At 41.2% G+C, this 23,764-nt stretch overlaps 1 protein-coding gene across 1 annotated transcript in view; it reads right to left on the bottom strand.

The window, feature by feature from the left end:
* Window positions 1-23,764, bottom strand: part of TET2 (tet methylcytosine dioxygenase 2) — a 93,588-nt gene that overhangs the window by 35,236 nt on the left and 34,588 nt on the right. The window contains exons 3-5 of the mRNA XM_030190763.1: window positions 22,470-22,563; window positions 11,328-11,536; window positions 2,444-2,594 (exon numbers count right to left, since the gene is read on the bottom strand). Of these exons, the coding sequence (XP_030046623.1) occupies window positions 2,444-2,594; window positions 11,328-11,536; window positions 22,470-22,563 (454 nt within the window). The remainder of the gene's footprint in view (window positions 1-2,443; window positions 2,595-11,327; window positions 11,537-22,469; window positions 22,564-23,764) is intronic.

Raw genomic sequence — 23,764 nt, 5'->3', positions numbered from 1 at the left:
ACATGATTTGAAAAACAAAATGACCAGAAGAAAAAAGCTAGAAGAAATTTTTCTGATTAGGAAACTTTGCTGCATCTGAAACTACGTTGAGAAAGATCAATTCAAACTCTTGGTACAGGCACTCATACTCTCGCAACTGGATTACTGTAATCTTGGTTACTTGGGCTGTACTAAGGGTCTATTAAAATGACTACAGACTGTACCGAACACAGCAGTACGCCTGATTTTTGGCTTAACTAAATACAACAGAATTTCTTTATTTTATGATACACTTCATTGGTTGCCCATTGAAGCTAGAGTCCTTTTTAAATTGGTTTGGTGCCAAAGTATTTATACTCCCATTTCCAATTTGCTGTTTCCTTAGGAGACAGAAAGCTAAAGTGTCCAACTGTGTTTTCCTTTCCTTCGCCAAGAGGAAGGAAAAGACTAAAAATGTTTGAAATGACACTGGCATTTCAAGCCATCAGTCAATGAAAAGTGTTTGCCAGGACATTTTGGTTACCTCATTCTTATCTATCATTTAGGAAGAATATTATGACTCTGCTCTTTCAGAAATTTGTACTAGAAAAAATTTTGTAACCATAATTTTAATTTTCACTCTTTTATAACTATCCTCCCAGAGGATTGTTCTGGCTCTTGATGTTATTGTTAACCACTTTGAACTGCAAGGTGTATACAGGACACAGATGCTATGTTATGCTAGTTGGACAGAATATTGTTCCTTTTTATAATTTAATAAAGTGATTTAAATATAAAATCATAACCGTTCAAGGGTTGTGCGGATGGGATCAGACTGAGTTTATGGGAACAGGGCAGGGACGGGGACAGAGCTCATGGGGATGAGGTGGAGATGGGAAAATATTTGTCTCTGTGGTTTCTCTAGTGCCTAGGTAGTCTGACTGAATATTCATTGGCATTATCTGGATAATGTTGCTAAAAGTCCTGGTATGGACCTGGTTAGCGGGACTTACTTGGGCAGGAACAACTCCTACCTAGATAACTCCCACTGAATATCAATCCCATATTGGGTAGACATATAACCAAATGAAATAAAATAAACAACATTGAAGCCATGCCTCCAAAACACGTCTGTTGTGGTCTCCTTTTTTCCAGATAAATTTTGGCTGGACATTGACATGCCCAGCCAAAAACATATCCATTTGCCAACCTCACTTATTCAAAGAAAGTACTTATCCAGTTAACATCTGACATTGAATGGGCAGGTTTTTTTGAACTTCAGTCACACTGGGGCTGATATTCAACAGACAGTGGGCAAAGCAGTTAAAGCCCACTGACAGTGCTGAATCTGGAAATTCAGTGCCTATGCCCTATCCAGCGATCGCCATTAAATTTCCAGGTTCATTTTTGGCTGCCAGAAGTTAACTGGTGAAGCTGATATTCAACTTTAACTGATTATGTTCCTAGAGGTTAAAGATAGGACTGCTATTTATTCGGTCCCATTTAACTACTAAACCCAGTGCTGGATATCAGCATTAACTGGCTATATGAAGCAATATAGCCGGTTAGCCATGTATGCTAACCGCGAATATTCAGTGGGGATAACCGGTTATCTCCTGCTGAATAGTCATGGTTAGCCAGTTAAATGCTATTTAAGTGGTCCAGTGGCCGTTGCTGACCAGTTAAATAGTGCTGAATGTCAGGGAGATTGTGTTTAGTATGTATCCTATGCTGAATTGCTCTCTGCTTTTGAGGTCTCCTTTTCTACTGCCTGTCAAATGTTTTTCTTTCACCAAAGCTCATTGGCAACCTACACAAGTATGCCAATCTCTGAATAGTCTAGGGGCAAACTTAAAGCTTAATGAAGAGAAATCAAAATTAAAAATATATATATATATTTTATACTTTCAATGAATTTTCTGCAGAAATTAAAAGGTTCACACACACCCACATAAATATTCTTCCATTATATTACTGTCCTTTAGAAAACTGAAGAAAAATTCCAACATGCCAATTTGAAGTCATGTATGATTTACCTCGGGTCTAAATTTGGAACTAGACAAAAATTGATGTAAACCAAAACGTGTATGCTAAGTGGCCTAGTGCTGTTCCTTGTGATCTTGGGAAGTCACTTAACTCTCCATTGCTTCAGGTACAAACTTAGATTGTGAGCCCTCAAGGGATCTGGAAATACCCAGTGTACTCACCTTAAGCTGCTACTGAAAAAGGTTTGAGCAAAAAATCCAAATAAATAAAAGACACACAAAGAACACTAAGGGAATTTACCCTGTTCTCAGACTTGGCCCCTCACATCATGAATATTAACAGAGTACAAGGTCAGCACGACCTTCTGCAACTTTGTCTGAATATCATATGACGAACAAGCAAAACTCTAAGAATGTATGTATATGCCTCTGCGCTCTAATGGTACAAATGAATGAGAGAAAGGAAGAAAATCTCAGCTTCATTGTAAAGAAACACCAACCTCTTTTGGATCATCACCAAGTAATTTAAACTTCCGTGGGACTTTGCTTCTGGCAAACTTACATCCATTGTAGTACATACTCCAAGAGCACCCAAAAGAAAAAGAAGCACCACAGGTTTCGGGGTCCAGCCCTTGACATGCACAAGTTCGCCTATGAAGTAAAACAAAATACTTTATGTGGATGTATTACCATACAATGCAGGATTAGGGTTATTTTCATGATAAGCTGTATCAGAGCTATGCAAGACCATATAACATATATTCAGTACATTTTGTTGCCAGGCATCAATGATGCAACTAGGGTAGGGCAAGAAGGGTGCTAAGGCTAAGTGTTGATTTAGAGGGTGTTCTGCTTTGGTTGTAGGGAGAGAAGAAGCAACCGATGCCTAATGGGCACAACCATTCAGGTTAATGATAGCTTACTCCTCCACTACAGTCTGCTGTGTTAGACTGGCAGCCCAGGGTCAACGTGCATCTTCCTGTCCCCAAGGTGGCTCCTCATCTCCTGCTTCACTCTATGCTTTCTGATTGTTATAACCATACATTCTATTTGCTTTCTTAGCGGCCACTGCACACTGAGCAGAGGGTTTCAACGTATCATTAACGATGACACCTAGATCCCTTTCCCGGTCGGTGACTCCTAATGTGGAACCTTGCATTACATAACTATAATTTGGGTTCCTCTTTCCCACATGCATCACCTACATGTCTTAATACTTGGTTATGTTACTATTGTATAAAGGAACCCAGGCAGTTATGTTCCTTTATAGAACAGGCTCCTAATGTGTGCCCTTCATGTGCGCTGACCCAATATCACGCAGCAATATCAGAGGCTTCTTTAAGTAAAACAAGTAAAACAATGTCTTTAGCTGCCTGAATGCCCGCCGATCCTTTGCAATGTATAACTGACTAGAAAAAGCATTCTCTCAAGAGGGTGCAATCATAGAAAAGGCACAGGCCACACAAAACCCCAGTGTGTCATTTTTAGGGAGGGAACGTTAAGAAAACTTGGGGGGTTCTTTTAATAAGCTGCAGTAAGCACTAACACGTGTGCTTACTGCAGCTAAAAATGCCTTACCGCAGGATGCACTCAGGTGTCCCGTGGTAATTTTAGAATCTGTGTGCGCTACTCATGTGCTAAAAAAATAAAATTTACCACCCAATATTCAACTCTATAGCCATCTATCTCCCACTGAATATTCCCAGTCAGCGCATAGCGCCGTGAAGAAGTGATTTAACTAGTCAGTGGCCATTTCCAGCTTATTAAATCATTTTAGCAGGCAGATATTCAATGACGAAGCCCAGACAGGCCTCAGGATTGAATATCCACGAATAACGTTAGCAGCGGGCAGCAAAACGCTCACCGCCGCTGTCTGGATATCGGAGGGTATAGAATTAGGGGGACAGTGAACTGCAATAATCTAAATGAGGAAAAGAAAGAAGCCTCTTCTCTGACTGCCATCTATGTGGCTGCACCATCTTACTGTATCAAGAGAAAGAAAACATCATAGCTAGAGATCAACCAATGAGAAACAACATGTATACCCACTATTATGAAAATCAGGGTCATTAGAAGGGGAGGGCCAGATATATACCTGCCAGGGGATGCCAGAATGTCATCCTATCACTGAGAGTACAGCATCATAGGAGGGTGCTCCTGTCCCATGCTCCCCTGCCCCTCAGGCTGGCTGCTTTGTCTAAATGTAGAAAGATCCTGGATTCTCTACAGGGAGAACGCTTCAGCTTTGGTAATGGAACCCCATGAGATTGGGCCATACAAGACTTGGAGGGGCATTTTCAAAAGAAATGTCCAAGTTGAGATTTGGACGTCTTTGTAAAACGTCCAAATCCGGGGGCGGGGAAAACCGTATTTTCGAAAAAAAGATGGATGTCTATCTTTCATTTCGAAAATACCAAGGATGTCCTGGGATTTGGACGTCCTTAGAGATGGACGTCTTTGACTTTCGGCGATTTTCGAAACCAAAGGCGTCCATGTCAAAAACGTCCAAATGCAAGCCATTTGGACATGGGATGAGCCAGCATTTGTAGTGCAGTGGTCCCCCTGGCACCCTAGGGGGCACTGCAGTGGACTTCATAAATTGCTCCGAGGTACATAGCTCCCTTACCTTGTCTGCTGAACCCCCTAACCCCCCTCCAAAAAAACCCACTACCCCCAACTGTACACCACTACCATAGCCCTTACGGGTGAAGGCGGGCACCTAGATGTGGGTACAGTGGGTTTGTGTTTTGGAGAGCTTACTGTTTCCTCCACAAACGTAACAGGTATGGGCCTGGGTCCGCCTATCTGAAGTGCACTGTACCCAGTAAAACTGATCCAGGGACCTGCATGCGCTGTCATGGACCTGAGTTTACTTCACTGATTTCGTGACTAAAGGAGCGTGTTTGTTTATGAGAATATCTCTCTGCTTAATCCTGTGCGAAGACCCCTGACACAGGCATTGAGCGCCGAAACACGGACCGTGTCGGGTCCATTCAAGGATTGTTTCATCAAAACACATGATTAAAAGTTTCACGCCCCTTTTTTTGAAGGCTCCTGGTACTTTTTTGTTTTGTTCTATGGACCTGAGTATGACATCTGAGGCTGGCATGAAATATTTTTAAAGATGTTTTTTGAGGGTGGGAGGGGGTTAATGACCACTGGGGGAGTAATGGGAGGTCATCCCTGATTCCCTCCAGTGGTCATCTGGTCATTTTGGGCACCTTTTTGTGCCTTATTTGAAAAAAAAAAAACACATCTGGGTGAAAACATCCAAGTTTTATTTTAGGACGTCCCTGCTTTTTTCGATTATGGCTCAAAGACGTTCAAGTGTTAGGCACGCCCAAGTCCCGCCTTCACCATGCCTCCGACATGCCCTCTTTATATTTGGATGTCCTTGCGACGGACTTCAGTTAGAGACGTCCAAAATTGGGTTTCGATTATACCAATTTGGACGTCTCTGGGAGATGGACGTCCATGTTCCGATTTATGTCGAAAGATGGACATCCGTCTCTTTCGAAAATGAGCCTGTTAGTGCTTACGAATTGGATGAGTGTTTCTGATGCTATAAGTGGGTGATCATCTGGCATCCAGTGATCACTGGATGGTGTGGTTCAATGTTAAGGCAGGCGTGGAGAGGGTTCATTCAAAAGTGAAGGTTCTAGACTTCAAATAAAGATGGGGGGGACTATCTAATGGAGTTGTTAGCTGGATAGGACCTGAAGAGGACAGTGGGCAAAACTAAAAGGAACTATTTGAAGGGCAACAATCCTTTTTGTTAGGAAAGTAAATAAAAGTACAGTAAGAGGAAAAGGCCACTTTAGTTCTCAAAAGTAGTAGCTGAAAAGGGTAAAAAAAAAAAAAAGAGGTTAGCCTTCATAAACTACAAAAGATTGCAGAAAGAGAGACAGGCAACAGGAAACCAACAAGAGGGAAGCTATTTTACACCTAGTCCTTAGTGATACAAAGGATTTGGTGCAAAAGTTAGCGGTGTAGGGGTCACTTGCCAATAATGATTTTAACATGATCAAAATCTACATAATAATTGGGGTGCAGATACTACAGAAATCTACTGTACTAATATTTAACTTTCAAAAGGGAGACTATGATGAAGTGAGGCAAGTTGTTAGAAAAGAGTTTACATCAGGCATATACATTGTTTAAAAACACCATCATGGATGTGCAGCAGATGTATTTCACATGTTAAAAAAGGCAGAAGGAAGGCCAAATGACTGGTGGCATGGTTAACAGATTAGGTGAGAGAGGCTATTACAGCCAAAAGAACATCTTTCAAGAAATGGAAGAAGGATCCAAATGAAGAAAGAAGGAAACACCATAAGCACTAACACATGAACAACTTTAGGTATCATTTATAGAATTTGGCCCATGCTGCCTTATTCAATTTGAATAATAATGAGATACTTTGCATTCATTTGCATGCTTTGTATCTCATTAACATGCAGCTCATGCTCTGCCAAAAAAAAAAGGTGTATTGAGGGCAAATAATGCACAATTATGTCATTGAAAATATGTTAAATGGCAAAAATCCTAAGTTATTGCTTTCATGCATATTATTTTATTTATATAGATTTTGCTCACACCTTTTTCAGTAGTAGCTCAAGGTGAGTTACATTCAGGTACACTGGATATTTCTCTGTCCCAGGAGAGCTCACAATCTGAGTTTGTACCTGAGGCAATGGAGGGTTAAGTGACTTGCCCAAGATCACAAAAAGCAGCAATGGGATTTGAACCAGCCACCTCTGGATTGCAAGACCAGTGCTTTAACCACTAGGCCACTCCCCCACTGTCCTCCCATTTAGGGATCATTCTACAATGCCACATTAGAGATACCATGGCATTGGCGTATGCCAATCCAGCACTACTGCCGGCCTCCCAGCGCATGCCATTTCCGGTGCAACTGGAAATATTTTTATTTTTACCACTAAGTTAACGCAGGAGCCCTTACCTTAAGGGCTCCCCCAGGAAATGGCCACATGGCAAGTTTGTACTTACTGCACATTCATTTCCTTTTTTTTTTTAACCTGCCTTGGTGCGTGGCAAATCCACGCACTGATGCTACCACAGGGCTCCTTTTACTGCAGCTTTGTAAAAGAGGCCCTTAGTTTGTTACTGCCTGAACAGGTCATCCTGTGTGAAAAAGATCCATTTCATCTGCTTATGCGTTCACTGCTGTTTTTTAAAATCACTTGAGCCAAAATCGCCTCATTATGCCACAGTGTGGCAGCGTAATTTCACTGCAAGTGGCTATTATTTTTGCATGATCAGCATGGCACCAGAGCATAGATAGGGTTCAAAGCACAGAGCACAATCTAAAACAGAAAAAGTACCAACAGCCTTCAAAAATGGGACAGGTCCTTTTATTTCACAGAGTTGATCAGTCAATCACACAGTCTTAGAAAACAACAGGGCAGACGATCTGCAAAATCCAACGTGGGAAACAAACCAGCAGATCAGTATAGTATCCAAAAAACTTTATTGAAGATACCATACCATACTATACTGATCTGCTGGTTTGTTTTCCAAATCACACAGTCTTATACATCAATAGACCTGTCCCGTTTTTGAAGGCTGTTGGTACTTTTTCTGTTTTGGATGCAGAATGGCAACAAAAACGATGACAGACAGAGGCTAGTTTCCGTGTGTAAAGAATATTTTACACAGAATATGGCAATTGTAAAATTGTGTGGGTGAATATGTGCACACTGACTAAAGCATCAGGACTTTTACGAAGTTTGGGGGCATTTTGATAACAGGTGCCAAAGGTTTGGCACAAAGGATAAAATTCCATCAATGGTGCCTAAGTTCAGGCGCTAATTCTGTGGCCAAATTTTGGTGCGGAAATGCATTCCAATGGAAGCAAGGCGCCAAAAAGGGGCTGAAATGGCAGATCAGCACTGAAACACACTTACACACCCAGTTACAAAGATAGCGCCTAAGTGTGTCCGCACACAACTGTGAAGGGGGCGTTCCCATGGGAGAGGCATGGGCAGGTCAGGAGCGTTACAGAAAATTGCATGCAATGTGCGCCCAACTTGTGTCAGGTTCAATTGCTGTAAGTCCTCATGGCCAAGTTCTGTGTGGAATTTGGTGACCAATGATATTCTATAAAGAACGCTCATCCCAGAGCACCCTGTATAAAATAGCTCTGAGCGACATTTACTGAATCCGGATCCCAGAGTGTGCTCATACTATAATGGTATCTGGGTGCTCAAAATCAGGTAAAGAAGAGTAGAGTCGGGCAGCATTTATGCACTAACATTTAGGCACCCCAACGTTTAGGTGTACCCACTTATGCCTTTTCAATAGTAGGCATAAATACACGCACCTACTGTAAATTCAGCACCTTAGCATATAACTTAATGGTATTCTGTAAGGTACGCGTGTAAATGTGGGACTCACCAGTGGCAGAGCCAAAAATTTTTAACAGGGGGTGGATTACCCACACCCACACTCCAGTACCTTAAAATCATCTACGCTCCAGTCTTTGTCCAGGCAGCGACAGCGACACTCATAAGCTGCCTGCATCCTGCACTAGGACTTTCTTTCTGAACTGTCCCACCCTTTACAAAACAGGAAGGTACATCAGAAGGAAGGGGATGTTTCACAGAGAACAAAGAGCCAGCGGCGTACCAAGGGCGGGGCAGTGGGGGCGGCCCGCCCCGGGTGCACGCTGCTGGAGGGGTGCAGAGAGCAGCCACGCACCTGTCAGCTCCGCTGGTTCCCTGCTCCCTCTCCCCCGGAACAGGTTACTTCCTGTTCCGGGGCAGAGGGAGCAGGGAGCCAGCGGAGCTGAGAGCCGCATGGCTGCTTCCAGCAGCTAAAAATGCACCTGGGGGGGGGGGGGTTGATGCGACAGGGGTGTGTGATTGCGCCAGAGGGGTGTCGTGCAGCACCTGGGGGGGGGGGGGGGTGAGCATCGGCGATCCGCCCCGGGTGTTAGCTGACCTAGGATCGTCACTGCAAAGAGCGTAGATGATTTTAAGGCCTGGGTGGGGGAGGGGGCAGGTCTGATAAGGGATGTGTATGTAACACCATGCACACTGAATAAATACACCACTGGACTCACCCTGAGTCATCCAAGCCCCACCCTGTTTACTCCCCCTTGCATTTACACATTAGGGAAGTGTGCAGCTATGTTGTAGAATACCACTGAGCATGCAGCTCGCACTTCTGTGCATAGCTATAACATTCCTGTAGCTAAGTGCTAGTATTCTGTAACTTGCACATGCAATTGGTCTCTAAGTTTAGACGAATTGTTATAGAATAAGGGGGAAATTTTGTGTGTAGGTGATGTTTGGGCAGAGCTGGGGGTGAGTCAAGAAGTACACTTGTATTTTATAAAATACGCACATGTCTATCATAGAGTATACACGCACAGTTGTACCTGCCCTTGTATGGGGTTGCTGCTTTATATGGTGCTGGGACTGATGAACTTGTCAGGGCTGCGGCAAGTGCTGAGGTTGGAAATACTGGGATGCTGGATGCAGGAGCTGGGGCTGGATTGGTGAAATTATGAATGAGCCTACATGCATAGCTGAACTTTGGAAAGTTAACTAACCATATGGGAGTAAAGAAAAATCCTTTATATGATCCAAGATGTTTCTAGCAGTAATTCTGATATTGTAAGATATATTGTTTATTTATTTGTTTATTTATTGCATTTGTATCTCACATTTTCCCACTGTACGGCAGGTTCAATGTGACTTACATATTGCTAAAAAGGTGGTTACAAAATTTATTATCAGATGATATTATTAGACATGACTCAAAATTACTTGGTATACAGAAAAAAAAGGTTAGCACTTGGTTGTTTATGCTAGGCTTTTCATTTCTTGGGGTAGACCGCTGCCAATGAGGTAACCTGGCTGTGCAGTTGTGTGAAAATCACTAGGTGGGAGTTGGGTAGTATGGAAAGTTATTGAAGGCATTGATGACTGCTGTTTTGCTGCAACCTGCTGTGTAATTTCTTGTTTTTGTTTATTTTATTATTTTAAATTGCTGTTTTTAAAATATATATATTTTATTGAGTTTTATGCACATGGCAAAAACAAAAACCTGTTGCATTGCTTTTCAGTTATAAATTGCTCTGAGTGACTGGAAGAGAGGATTAGAATGGCACCAATTAATAAACTGGATAGCTTCTGTCATTGATGTATACCTTGGCTTTCATGCGTTTGTATTCATGAAATAGCAAAATGACAAAATGTAAAAAAAAAAAAAAAGAACTTTATGTGAAATTCATAAAAAAATGAATTTGATAAGGTCAGTCCCAGTTACATGAAGTGTGCATGGATACCAATATTACCTAAGCAGAACCCTTTCACTAAAATCTGCAGATCATCGCCTGCACATGGATAACATTCTAATGATGCAGGTTGGATGACAGCAGCCTACAGGACATAAATGACTTTTAAAGATGATTTTTTTTTCTGAATTTCTGAAGAAAGATTACCTTCAAAAGCTCATCAAAAATGTATTGTTAGTCTAATATAAAAGGTATGATCTTATTTTCTTTTTCTTTTTTTCTATTTATTACCTTTAAAAGTGGACTAATATGGCTACCACACCAAAGGAGTCTTTTACTAAGGCGCACTAGCGTTTTTAGTGCTTGCTAAAAATAGGCGCATGCTAAACGCTAGAGACGCCCATAGGAATACATTGGTGTCTCTAGTGTATAGCGTGCACCGATTTTTAGGGTTACCATATGGCTCCAGCAAAAGGAGGGCAGATTAAGCCAGTCTGTGTTTTACTTCCATTGCTTTCAATGGAAGCAAAACCCAGAATGGATCAATGCATCCTCCTTTTTCTGGAGCCATATGGTAACCTTACTTATTTTTAGCATGTGCTAAAAATGCTAGCATGTGCCTTAGTAAAAGACCCCCTGAGAAACGTGCCAATTCCGAGTTATCGCCCGGCTACAGAGTGGCTCGGGTGGTAACTTCATTTTTTACATGCGTCCCCCTTTGTGCGCCAGAAAATAATTTTTATTTTCTGGCGTGCGGCGCGACCGGGCGGTGAAAAGTATTTGACGTGTGTAGACCATTACCGACCGGTTAACGTGTGAGACACCACTGCGTGTCAATGTTCATTTTGCCACACGTACATTTTTGGTCCAAATTATTAAAAAAAGGCATTTATACAGGCGCACTGAAAAATGGATCTGCGCGCAGCCAAAACACGCGCCTACGCTACCACAGACCATTTTTCAGTGCACCTTAATAAAAGGACCCCTTACTATTTATCCAAGATACCTGCTTTACCTTTGGCTAGAAAAGAGAGAGAAAAAAAATCACAGCGTAATTGTCACTTTTTGCAGCAGCAAGGAGTGCAAGAAAAGAGTGTAAGAAACAGAACAGCAGTACTTACTCTTCGTTAAGTGCACAGCGACGGTTTGTGTGAGCTCCATACTTCCTTAGTGTTTCCGTGAGTTCAGAGTACAGCTTGTCTGCTAGGGACAAGGGGATCCCTTCCCACACCAGGATGAGAATCACTACTACTGCATTTTCACAGGTGTGGCCAGCTCGTTCACGCACCAGACAGAGTAATTTTTCTTCTTTGTTAGCTCTACGAATTACCTGCACGCACGTGTTAAAAAAGCAACCAAACAAGTAATCAAAAATTTGACCCTGAGCATGACTAAGTCTTTGAGCCAGAAGATCCAATTGAACCTAATTGACCCTGACTTTTTTTCAGGATATCAGATATAGGGAGGAAAATTTCCACCCAAGCAACCCCCTGCAATGTGAGGGAAGGAGGCTCAACAATCCCAACATTACGGTAATGGCTTGTGGCAATGGAGGCAGAGTATGGCAATCGTACATACCTTTAACAGTGATTCTGTACCATCTCCCAGCATCTTTCTTTTAATTAAATTACTCATTCCTGCCCAACAGCTGGAGATGCAGTCAAATGCATCATCTCTCACCGCTGGGGCCCTAATTTCATAAGAGCTGCATGATTTCATGGATCTTATCATGAGACTTGGGCCTGGCAGCCAAAGATGAAGCACTTAAATGATTCTCCAGCTGCTGTGCTTGTTCAAGTAATTTAATTAAAGAAAGATGTTGGAAGGTGGTGTGAAAGTACAGTACTGCTGCCCTCTAGTCTTTGAACTCCTCAACAAATGACGAGCACTTATATAATTCCAAGAAAACGTTTGTGAATCTCCTATGATCATCTATATTTTAGCACAGTTTCAGGGAATTAGGGGAGAAGTTATCAAACTGCTTTAGGGCATTAACCTGTGTTATTTGCCTTTTAACATGCCTTTAGGGCACTAACCCAGGTTGTCTAATGCAGTGTTATCTAAGTCACCACTGGGTACATAGTAATGAGATGCAAAACATGCAAATTCATGTAAAGCAGTTGATTACTTTGTAAATGTGGATGCCTTTATATAGAAACATGACCCTTGGCTAGAGACCAACCACATTTTAGTTTCAATTTCAGATTCAGCACTAAAACCAGCCTGAAAACCGGGTTTGTGTTTTGGCCAGAAATGCCAGTGCATTTTCAGCTGAAACCAAAACTCTCCCCCCCCCCCCCCCCCACCTATAATCACTCACTGCCCCCTTTGGGCTGCCTGACCACCCATAGGTCCTCCCTGGACATATCTTAATGAGACTTCCTGCAACAGACTTGCGAGACTGCTGTGGGAGATCCCGGCATCCATTTTGAGTTTGGAACTGGCATAAGCAGGAGATTGTTCCTGATGATTGAGGGGTTGGGATGCTCATTGGGTGCCTGACAGCACTGATGGCCCCTTTAAGATGCAGCCTGGGAGCATCTGTTACCATGGGAGTCAGAAACCTGTGGTACTTGGACACTGCAGGTTGATGATTTCCCTGGTAAATCAAGGTATGGTTAAAGGTCAACTTTTACCACAGTTTGATAAATTCTCCCCTTAGAGGATATCTAAACTCTGATAAGAGAAAAAAAATAACCCTACTTCATGACTCAGACAAAAAGGATATATTTTGATTACTTATTCAACAAAAATATTCAGAATTTATTTTTGAGTAAAAAAGTATGTGAATCCTTCATTCAGTAACTGGTGGCATCGCCTTGAACACCAATAACTTAATCAAAATATTTCCTGTAACTAGATCAGTCCTTACATTGCCTCTGAGGAATTGTGGCCCCTCTTCCATACAGAGCTGCTTCATTTCTGCAATATTTGAAGGCTTCCTTGCATGAACAGCTCCCTTCATGTCCTGCCACAACTTTTCAATAAGGTTTAAGTCAGGAAATTTGTCTAGACTAAAACCTGAGTGGATAAATATTCAACCAGAGTGGTCAGAATTATTTTGAAGATCCATCTGTCGTGACCAAATTAAATTGGTTATTTGGTGCTGGTATTTGCTGGTATTGAATAGTGGCCTGCACTAAATACCCAATTTAGAACTGACTGGTAGCACTATCCTGAGACCAGCAATATTTAACCTGCTATCCAGGATAGCCTTTTTGTTGTCTTAACTTTATCTGGATAGTTATCTAACTAGCAGACTGAATACTGCCTGCTAACTAGCTAACTGTGAACCCGCTCCAGCTCTGCTCATGGACCACCCCGACATTATCCAGATAATGTTGAAGTGGTCTGTAAGGATAGTCAGTGGGTGGCACTATCTGGCTACTGCTGCTGCTGCATATCCCCGGAGAGGTATAGCGAAGGGAAATATCCATGTAACTGCTGCAGTTATTTGGGATATTTCCCTTAGAATACTGAGCCCAAGATTTCTTCTTCTTGAACCATTCTCTAGCAGATTTGCTTCGAAAGTTTATGATCACTATGTTGCTGCATGACTCACTTTAGCTCAGCTTCAGCTCATGGACTGATGGTTTGACCTTATCCTCTGACCAAACAGAGAGGGTAACCAGCATACATTGAAATTACACAGACAAAAAAAGCAACACTGGGCCTTCAAGACTGAGACAACGGGAGTATTTTATTAATAAAGGATCCGACACGGGCCATGTTTTGGCGTTAAGCAACGCCTACCTCAGGGGTCAGGGTTTGAATGTAAATAGAATAAACTGTGTATGTATCCAATACCTCCGAATTTGGACAGAAAAAATCTTAAAGCTGAGCGTGTCTCACAGAAATGACAGCCGCAAATATAGGTAGAAACTCCTGTATTTAGCCTTGTATTTTGCAAAAGCAAATTCTAAAATCCTGACCCCTGAGGCAGGTGTTGCTTAACGCCGAAACACGGCCCGTGTCGGGTCCTTTATTAATAAAATACTCCTGTTGTCTCAGTCTTGAAGGCCCAGTGTTGCTTTTTTTGTCTGTGTTGACCTTATCCTCTAGAATATTCTATCATAGAGCCTAAATTTTACGTGCAAGTAAAAAAAAAAATGGGGGCACGTAGAAATAGGAGGGTCCTGGGCAGAATGGGGGCAGGCACCTAATTTAAGCATGTATATTTGCACTATGTTTAAGTTGGTGCAAATGAGTGCAGCTAAAGATAGGTGCGATTCCCAGGCATAAGCGCTATTCTAGAAACCGTGCCTAACTTTAAGTGTGGTTTATAGAATAGTGCTTTTTTCAGCACCAATTTTTTGGGTGCCATATATAGAGAGTTTAGCCTATATTGGGCCGGATTCTATATATGGCGACTATAATCTAGGCATGTCTGATTTACACAGCTAGTGGTATTCTTAAAGCTGTGTCTACATTCAGATGTGGTTCATAGAATAGCACATAGGCCGGATGGATGTGCCTAAATTTAGGCACAGCCATTTACGCCAGTGAAAAGCTGGTGTAAATGCCTAGGTGCGCTCCACCAAATTCTATAACCATGTGTGTAGATTTGATTGATGGCCCTGACCCCCCCCCCCCCCCATACTCCTCCCATTGCTGTGCCCCCTTTTTGGCTACACACGCTGGAATTTACGTGTGTCTCTGTATAGAATACACCTAAAAAGATGCACATGTAAATTCCAATTACTGTCAATTAGTGTTGATAATTGATCATTATCGGCCAATTATCCACACTAATAGGCTAGTTAACTAATTGAGTAGTATGCATAAATTGGCTGTCTGTACAATTTAACCCACAATTCTCGGCGCACCATATATAGAATCCGGGGGATTGTGTAAGATTTTTCTGTGCCTGCTCTCTAAACTCATATACATTGGTTGTGGTACTGCCACTGCAAAATGCTTGATTCGGTAGCCAGTCAACATTTCTGCTTTTATGTGTGAAAATGCATTCACTTTGTGGGATTCCAGTCATAGAATGAGTGAACAGAAAGCTACCACTTAGGATATAATTTACTTCCCATTCTGTTTCTACTGGGAGAAAGCCTCAATCAATAAGGGCCACGGAGCAGCTTTCCAGTGATCCCTTCCAGGATTGGTGAAGCTTTGGCTGAGATGTTAGATTAATCCAATAACTGGCTTAATGTCAACATGGTATCAAAATGCTCTAATGTGAGTAAATTTTGCATATTTTCTCTGCAGTTTTCCGCAAAAATATGTCTGTTAACTATTCACCATTTTTATATAAATTTCAAATATGGAGCAATAAAATAAGTCTTACCATGGCCTAATGTTTGATTTTAAGCCTATAAAATAAGATTCTCTGTGTGTGTTTACTTTTGAAATAAAAAGGCAGTAACATGATCTTAATACTATCTACTACATGTCAAAGCTCCTCAGTGACTCATTCATTCATTGAATCTACTCCAGAGTACAGGCCTTGTCCCTGACTTACACAAGTTTCACATTGGATTCTCACTTGTTCTTTTTAAGGCCTAATTACTATTTTGCTGTTTAAGGCCAGAATTACTGTTTCCTAACTGTTAACGCAGGCTTGTGCTAACAGCTAATGCAGCATTGTAACAGCACACAGTAAATTCCTGCATTAAACAGCAAATGTGGAAGGGGGGATGGAATGGCCTATGCCTTGCAATTAACACAATGTAGAAAGGAAACTCAAAAAAATTTCCAAACACAATTTAAAATATAAAGTGAGGAGCCCACTCACTGTTTTCTAACACCATGATGGAATGATGGAGGGGGAAAAAATTGAATAAGTGACAGTATTTTTGTAGATAAGAATTATTTTCACCAAAAACATTTTTCTACAAAAATTGATTAGTGGTTTTGGTTGGGGTTTTTTTTTCTGACCGATGATAGAAGCTGTGAACTGTGGTTTGAGTATTGTGACATTGGATTATAGCAACATTCTAAGGACACTACAGTCATATGAGGACTTTCCCCCACCATTTCTTCATGGTGTTAGACAACAGTGAGTGGGCTCCTCACTCTATATTTGAATTGTGTTTTTACAATTAACACAGAAATAGTTACTGCATATTAACTTTTCAATGTGGCAGATAACGTGGAGCAGTTAACACTGTTTCAAGAAGTGCAGCTAGAACTGCACCAGGTTATTTGCAGTGCTATAAGGCTATAAGGAAATTTTCTCTCTGTTTACTACTTGTCGAAATGCTGGGAACATCCATGATGGTTAACTTAGAGCTTTTACAACTACCACACATTATGGGGTAAATTCTATAAACGGTGTAAAAAAAAACTGGTGCCAAAAAAAAGCACTGTTTTATAAGCCACGCTTAAAGTTAGGCGCGGCTTGTAGAATAAAGTTTACACCCTGGGATCACATCTAACTTTAGGCGTGGCCATTTGCACCAACTGAAATATGGTACAAATGTATGCGCCCTGCTTATCTCAAAGTGGGTTTTCCCCCTCAGGGGAACTTTTAGCGGTGCAACAACCCTCATCTTCCTCCTCATCCAAAAGTTTTTCAGTCGCTCCAGTAATATTCAAGCATCATTATTAGATGTTTGGAAGATTGTAAAGAGGAATGAAGCACTGCTTCAAGGACCTGTACAGCAACTATGTGATTTTTCTCAGATTATGGTCTCTAAAGTAGACGACTTGGAAAATGGAATCTCTGTTTAGTGGTGTCTAACAGGTTGGGGCTTCCCATATTAAGGTTAGCCTACACTTGCATAGTCAACTTGAGGTTGTGGAGAATCAATTGAGATCTTCCAGTCTAATGTTCCTAAATTTTCCTGTTTGTCCCCTGTTATCTGCTGAGATCTTATTGAAATATTTCAAAGAACTGTAGGTTTTGCCTAATGCCGATTCAATTTTAATTTTTAAATGCTTTTATTTGCCAAATGAAGCACTGAAATCTCAGCATGATAGAAAGTGTGATGTTATGGCATCTCATTCAAATATGAGAGAGAATTTGACTTCTTTTTTAGAAACTTCACATCATCTCTTTTGCTTTGCATATAGACAAACTTACGGTTTTGAAAACTTATTTGAGGAAGAAGGATTTCCTTTTTTGTGGTGGTAAGCTTCAGATATTTCCTGATGTCTCTAGAGCCACTCAGAGCAAGGTTTTATTTTGAAGTTTCCTTCTAAATGTTTAATATCTCTTTCTGAAGCTCCACATGTGTTCTTTGAACCAGATCAGCAAGAGAGGTTCCCTATCTAACAAGAGAGGTTCTTGTTAGATAGGGAAGCTAAATAGTCAACTAAATGTGGTTATTGTAATTAAGACTGCCTAAAGATATAAGGCCCTGTTTACTAAGGTGCGCTAGCGTTTTTAGCGCGTTCACAAAATTAGCGCCTGCTAACTGTGTAGGCGCCCATAGGAATATTGTGGGTGCCTACAGAGTTAGCACGCACTAATGGTTAGTGCATCCTAAAAGCAATAATGCGCCTCTAGCATGGCTTAGTAAACAGGGTCCATAGTCAGGTAATTGATGTTAATTTAGTGTTTCTTTTGAGATTATTTTCTTTTTAAAGTTATTTTTGTTAACATCTGAACTATTCTCCTACAGTAATATGGATTATTATATTTCTGGTACCTTGTTTGTACTATTTTTGAAATTTCAATTAAAAAAAAACAAAACAAATGTATGTGCCTAAATTGGGCCCATACCCCCCTTATTCTATAACAGCATGCATAAATGCTAGAAACACTCCCATTCCACTCATGAGCCTCCTCTGTACCTCCCTTTTTTTTTTTTTACTCATGTGTAAAATTCCACTATTCAATTAAATTCTGTGCATAAATTGGGCATGCACCCAAATTTGTGTGCACAATTCTTGTCAACTTTTATTGAAAAAGGGGGTATTTGTGGCAATTATTATTATATTCTTGTATAATGCTAATATCCTCTTTCCAGGGTTCAGTGCGGTTTACATTCTAGGTGAGACAAAAGCAAATAATAGTGTTAGTGTGAGGTATGAGAAACATTAGAGACCATTGGGTTAATGCATGAGACTAAAAACATTAAAGGAAAGGATAAAGGATAAGTGGAGTGGAACAGGTGGATGTGAAGCGTCTGTTCATGCTTTCCAAAAATACTAGGACTAGGGGGAATGCGATGAAACTACAGTGTAGTAAATTTAAAACAAATCGGAGAAACGTTTTCTTCACCCAACGCATAATTAAACTCTGGAATTCGTTGCCGGAGAACATGGTGAAGAGTTTAAAAAGGGGTTAGACGGTTTCCTAAAGAACAAGTCCATAAACCACTACTAAATGGACTTGGGAAAAATCCACAATTCCAGGAGTAACAATTATAGAATGTTTGTACGTTTGGGAAGCTTGCCAGGTGCCCTTGGCCTGGATTGGCCGCTGTCATGGACAGGATGCTGGGCTCGATGGACCCTTGGTCTTTTCCCAGTGTGGCATTACTTATGTACTTATATTAGGAAGTAGAAGTCATGATGGGTTATTGTGAAGCAGTCTTTCGGAAGAGAAAGGTTTTTAGCCTCTTCCTGAAGCTGAGGTAGCTGTTTTCTGTTCTGATGGGAATAGGTAGAGAGCTCCATATTTTGACTCCAAGTACGGGGAATAGAGAGCTGAAAATCTTCTGGTTTCGAATTGAAATGGTGATGCTAGCATTAGTTGTTGTTTCAGTCTGTTAGACTGGACCAGATATAGCGACAGTTATATCCCATATTATCCCCGAAATAGGCTTGAGTTCAATGTGGCTATAGATGAAATTAAAGGTTCAGAGTATAGAGTACAATATTGAAATAATATACAATTACTGCACAGTAATTCTCAAACCCTGGTGCCCCTTAGTATAAAAGACCCTGAGCATAATGGACAAATGTGTTGCTGTCATCAATCTTCAGTTTAAGGTATTATCCCTGATTCCGCAGACCTTGTACTCTGTAATCCCTTGGTATACACAACAGGTCTTGGTGCATTACCCACCAGGGCAATGATTGTGATCTGAGATTCAGGAGACATTTAGGGTCCACTATGCTGAAACCAGGGCTGATGCTTTTTCCGTTGCAGGGCTGACTTTGTGGAATGCACTGCCAGGAGTATTGTGATTTGGTAACAGTATGGCACATTTTAAGAAGCTTATGAAAACATATTTATTTGTGCAGTCTACTACTACTACTATTTAGCATTTCTATAGCGCTACAAGGCATACGCAGCGCTGCACAAACATAGAAGAAAGACAGTCCCTGCTCAAAGAGCTTACAATCTAAAAGACAAAAAATAAATAAAGTAAGCAAATCAAATCAATTAATGTGAACGGGAAGGAAGAGAGGAGGGTAGGTGGAGGCGAGTGGTTACAAGTGGTTACGAGTCAAAAGCAATGTTAAAGAGGTGGGCTTTCAGTCTAGATTTAAAGGTGGCCAAGGATGGGGCAAGACGTAGGGGCTCAGGAAGTTTATTCCAGGCGTAGGGTGCAGCGAGACAGAAGGCGCGAAGTCTGGAGTTGGCAGTAGTGGAGAAGGGAACAGATAAGAAGGATTTATCCATGGAGCGGAGTGCACGGGAAGGGGTGTAGGGAAGGACGAGTGTGGAGAGATACTGGGGAGCAGCAGAGTGAGTACATTTATAGGTTAGTAGAAGAAGTTTGAACAGGATGCGAAAACGGATAGGGAGCCAGTGAAGGGTCTTGAGGAGAGGGGTAGTATGAGTAAAGCGACCCTGGCGGAAGATGAGACGGGCAGCAGAGTTTTGAACCGACTGGAGAGGGGAGAGGTGACTGAGTGGGAGGCCAGCAAGAAGCAGATTGCAGTAGTCTAAACGAGAGGTGACAAGGGTGTGGATGAGGGTTTTGGTAGAGTGCTCGGAAAGAAAGGGGCGGATTTTATGGATGTTGTAAAGAAAGAAACGACAGGTCTTGGCGATCTGCTGGATATGAGCAGAGAAGGAGAGAGAAGAGTCAAAGATGACCCCAAGGTTTCGAGCTGAGGAGACAGGGAGAATGAGAGAGCCATCAACAGAAATAGAAAACGGGGGGAGCGGGGAGGTGGGTTTGGGGGGGAAAATGAGAAGCTCGGTTTTGGTCATATTTAATTTCAGGTGGCGTTGAGACATCCAGGCAGCAATGTCAGACAAGCACGCTGAAACTTTGGTTTGGATGCAAGGTGAGATATCAGGGGTAGAAAGGTAGATTTGGGAGTCATCAGCATAGAGATGGTAGGAAAAGCCATGGGATGAGATTAATGAACCAAGGTAAGAAGTGTAGATAGAAAAGAGGAGGGGACCAAGAACAGAACCCTGAGGTACGCCGACAGGCAGAGGGATAGAAGTAGAAGAGGATCCACCAGAGTGAACACTAAAGGTGCGGAGGGAGAGGTAGGAAGAGAACCAGGAAAGGACAGAGCCCTGGAATCCAAGTGAGGACAGGGTATCGAGAAGTATGCTGTGATCGACAGTGTCAAAAGCAGCGGAAAGATCAAGAAGAATGAGGATGGAATATTGACCTCTGGATTTAGCCAGTAATAGGTCATTGGAGACTTTAGTAAGTGCAGTTTCAGTTGAGTGGAGAGGGCGAAAACCAGATTGTAGTGGGTCAAGAATAGCATGTGAGGAGAGAAAATCAAGGCAGCGGCGGTGAACAGCACGCTCAAGTAATTTGGAGAGAAAAGGAAGGAGGGAGATGGGTCGGTAATTAGAGGGACAAGTAGGGTCGAGTGAAGGCTTCTTAAGGAGAGGTGTGACCACAGCATGTTTAAAGGCAGCAGGGACAGTCGCAGTGGAAAGTGAGAGGTTGAGAATATGACAGATAAAAGGAATAAGAGCAGGAGAGATGGCATTAAGAAGGTGGGTGGGAATGGGATCAGAGGAACAGGTGGTACATTTTGAGGAAAAAAGGAGAAGTGTAGTTTCCTCAATAGTAACTTCAGGAAAGGAGGAAAGGGAATGAGGGGAAGGAGAGAGAGAGGGGAACGGATTAGTGGAGGGAGAGCTGGTGAGGTAGAGAAAGCAAGGTTTATCTTTTGAACCTTGTTGTGAAAGAATTCAGCAAGGGTCTGAGGAGATAATGAAGGGGGAGTTGGGGGAGGGGGCACCTTGAGGAGAGAGTTCAATGTGGTGAAGAGAAGTCGAGGATTAGAGCCAAGAGAGTTGGTCAGTTGGATATAATAATCCTGTTTGGCACGTAAAAGAGCAGATTGGAAGGAGGTCAGCATGAACTTAAAGTGTAAGAAATCAGCAAGGGCCCGAGATTTCCGCCAGAGGCGTTCGGCGGAGCGGGTACAGGAACGTAGGTAGCGGATATTAGAAGTCAGCCAAGGTTGGGGTTTTGTACGCCTTACAGGGCGGGTCATCAAAGGTGCAAGAGTGTCTAAGGCAGAGGATAGAGTATTGTTGTAAGAAGAAACAGCCTCGTTGACAGACGTGGATGGTGCCACAGTAGAGAGGAGGTTTGAAACATGGGAGGATAGAGATGAAGGGTCAATATCGTGAAGATTCCTAGATAAATTAGATAAGATAGGACGGGACTGGGAGGGAGGAGATTTAAGTGTGAAAGTTATAAGATGGTGATCAGAGGAGGGAAGATCAGAGGCAAGGAAACTAGAAGGTGAACAGTTGGAGGAGAAGATGAGATCAAGACAGTGACCATTTTGATGAGTGGGGAAGGTGGAGCATAGTTGGAGATTAAAGGAGGACGTTAAAGCGAGTAACTTGGAAATATAAGAGTTGGAAGGATCATTAGCAGGAATATTAAAGTCACCAAGGATGAGAGAGGGGGAGGAAGGATCATGGAAGAAGGCAAGCCAGGCGTCAAAGTCTCTGAGAAAGGATGAAAGGGACTTATCAGGGGGACGATAAATGACCGCTGTTTAGATATTTTTGTTTGATTGTAGATTAACAGTATTTAGGAGGTTGAGGATTTGGGGGAGTATTTTGTATTTTGCTTTGCTGTTTGTTATTCTTGTTATGTATGTTTTTTATACTCTGTTTAGATTATAGGTGGATTATAAGTTTTAAAAATAAATACATTTCTAATAATAAGACAAAGAATGATTGGGGCTCACTTATTCAGACATCCAGCTAATGCAACTAAACCAAAGAACTGAATCTCATTGGCAACAGAGTGAAATACCTGCATTAGGAACTAGAAACAAGCTATGTAGTATCATACCTGACATTGTATCCATTCTTCTTTAAATGAATCTGACATGCACGTTATTCTCCTTCACATACACAATTAAAACAAATTGACGCTGAATTAATCTGATGGCATTATGGATTCCATACTTACCCATTTAGCAATTGGACATCCCTGAGAACTTTTGCCTTCTTTCCCAGTATAAACGACTTTCTCAATCCTGATGGCACTGCCCTTTTGACCAAACCTTAAAGTAAAACAGCAGTTGAATGTGGTTAGAAAGAAAATGCGGCATTTCTCCATTGAAGAAAATATTAGAGACAAAAGCTTGGACTGGGCAATTTTCAAATGGACAACATTGGGACAAAGTCTAGGGGTTCATTTAAGGTGCAGACTTAACAAAAGTTTCTAAAGCCAAAGTAAGTGCACATAAAGTAGCTGCTGACCTCTGCACCTGTTTTTTTGTATGTATATTATTTTCAGTGAAAATAATTGAGCTAACAGTGGAATTATGTGTTTACAGGTGGCAAACATAAAAACTCCCCTATCTATATCTATAGAAAAGTATTTCATAAAATATGGACATTTAAATAGTTTAAAGGCAAACAAAGAAAAAAGCACAGCTGGGCCTTCAAGACTGAGATAAAGTCCTTTATTAATATCAGACCCGAGACGGGCCGTGTTTCGGCATAAACAATGCCTGCCTCAGGGGTCTAAATTTCAATACAAAGATACACAAGCAGCGAGTTCAATAAAAGCAAATCCTCTAGATAAATATGCAACTCCCCAAGATTTCGATCGCGAAAACTCCTGTCTAACGCCCTCGGTTTAAAAAAACCACCAAAAAATAAAAGCTGTGCTTTTTTCTTTGTTTGCTACTTGTGTTTACTGTTTTACCCTCTCTGGTTACTGTATGTATTTCATAAAATATGGACATTTAAATAGTTTAAAGGCTGTGTGTAATATGGAAGATGTTTTCTAAAAGATTCTTAACAATTTGACAGAAGATTAGGTGATCATACTTCAGATTACTCAAACTTAGGTAAGAATTTTTTCCAATTAGTTAAATATCAATTTTTTGTCAAAATCTGAAGTGTGGTCACCTAATCTTCTGTCAAATTGTTAAGAATCTTTTACAAAACATCTTCCATATTACACACAGATGTTTCTAAATGACCATCTGCATTATTTAAACTAAAAATGGCACACAATTCAGTAATGTTCAGTCAGGTCAATGTACACTTATATTTGTGAATTTGAATTATAATTTAATTGGATATGGATGTTTATTATATTATCTATGTGTTTATGTATTTTGTCTTTGATGATTAATGCTTTGATCGGTTCCTTCAAATGATTATTTATTTATTAAGTTTTATACTTGTCTCTATTAAGCTTTTTATCATGTTTTTTATATATATTTTCTTTATATATTTTTATATATCTTA

Source organism: Microcaecilia unicolor, chromosome 2, assembly GCF_901765095.1.
Source record: "Microcaecilia unicolor chromosome 2, aMicUni1.1, whole genome shotgun sequence".
NCBI classification, from domain to species: Eukaryota; Metazoa; Chordata; class Amphibia; order Gymnophiona; family Siphonopidae; genus Microcaecilia; species Microcaecilia unicolor.
The sequence above is the reverse complement of the archived record's forward strand: the minus strand, read 5'-3'. Positions and strand labels throughout refer to the sequence as shown.